Here is a 1,407-nt window from a genome sequence, read left to right on the forward strand (position 1 = left end):
GACTGGGACAGATTGAGAAAGGTAGGTATCGTGAGGAATACAATGGTATGGGTTTACCCCCTTTTACCAGAAATGGCACCGCTAGCCCACAGCATGTCCTCTCCTCAGCTTCCTTGGCCCACAGCTGGATAAAGTCACTCTATGAGCATGAGGGCCACTCACAGGCTTGCGTCTTCATTGTTGATCACACAATCTTGGACACATTTTGACCAGTTGGAGATATGAGCGACAAGGACAATGCAGTACTTACCAAGGACATACAGCACTGTGCCTCCCCCAGACAGAAACTCCTTGTCAGCATCTGCTTTCTGGAACCTCACACAGTAGTAGGTACCAGAATCATGAATTGTGACATTACTGATGCGGATGGAAAAGTCCAGGTTGTTTCTCTTTGTAGTATCTGTAAGATTTGTGACTCTGGGAAACTTCTCTCCTGTGAAACTATATATTAGTTGCCGACTCTGTCCTTTGCCTCTGAACCACTTCGTGGGCCCCAGAGGACGCAGAGAGGTCACAGTGCAGTTCAGAGTGGCTGACTCTCCAGCACAAACAGAAACTGATTTCTCAGGCTGAGTCACCTTCAGGTCCACTGTAGCTGCTCCTGCAGGAAACATCAGTTAGTGATCATCATGAGGAGAACCCACAGGCTCCTCTAGTTTGTCATCAAATACTGTCATAAACTAGACCTCAGCATGAGGTGATCACAGTTCTCCTCACTTGGGCCTTTTAGCAAACAAATGTAACAGATGAGGAAATGAGTCGCAGAGACGCTGAGTCTTTGGCAATATTTTCGTGAAGTCCCAATATTGTTTGAGATTCTCATGCCAGTATCAGCTTGATTTTTATTTTCTATGCACATGGCATGTTTCACTTCCCATATAATATTATTTGATGTGATTACATGACTCTTTTGAGAACAGTGAGATGTAAACATTAAGCCTGAGGTATAGTTGGTGAGATGTACATTTGATTACCAGATTCTAGGTCAGGTCCCCACGTCAGGGGGGGTGTTGCTTTACCAGGTGGAGTGATAATGCTGTAGATATTTCCCAACACGCAACAACATACACATTAATAGAGAAATAAAACCCCGGATTAAGTTACCAGTTTGGTGTCACAGACCTTGGAACTGAAGTTATACTAGTTATAATTTACCATGTGGGTGCTCAGACTGAAACCTGGGTCCTATGGAAGAATAGCAAGTGGTATTAACTCCCAAACCATCTCTCTCTGGCCCCAACATTATAGTAACTTCAAGGGTGACATAACAGATTCCTACAAAGGTAATGGTTGGACACAACAGAAATGTTTTATTTCATGCTTTGGAGCTCAGAAGTTCTAGTTTGGTGTGACATAGCCGCTACCAAGGGGTCACAGTGCCCCATCCTCCAGGAGGCCCTGTTTGTT

General features: G+C 44.6%; 1 protein-coding gene across 1 annotated transcript in view; it reads right to left on the minus strand.

The window, feature by feature from the left end:
- LOC101988350 (tyrosine-protein phosphatase non-receptor type substrate 1-like) overlaps positions 1-601 on the minus strand; it is a gene marked incomplete at both ends in the record, with an annotated part of 1,094 nt that extends 493 nt beyond the window's left edge. Inside the window, one exon of the mRNA XM_005372338.2 lies at positions 251-601. Coding sequence (XP_005372395.2) covers positions 251-601 — 351 coding nt within the window. The remainder of the gene's footprint in view (positions 1-250) is intronic.
- Between the last annotated feature and the right edge of the window lie 806 nt (positions 602-1,407).

Source organism: Microtus ochrogaster, unplaced genomic scaffold (assembly GCF_000317375.1).
Source record: "Microtus ochrogaster isolate Prairie Vole_2 unplaced genomic scaffold, MicOch1.0 UNK1699, whole genome shotgun sequence".
Classification (NCBI taxonomy): domain Eukaryota; kingdom Metazoa; phylum Chordata; class Mammalia; order Rodentia; family Cricetidae; genus Microtus; species Microtus ochrogaster.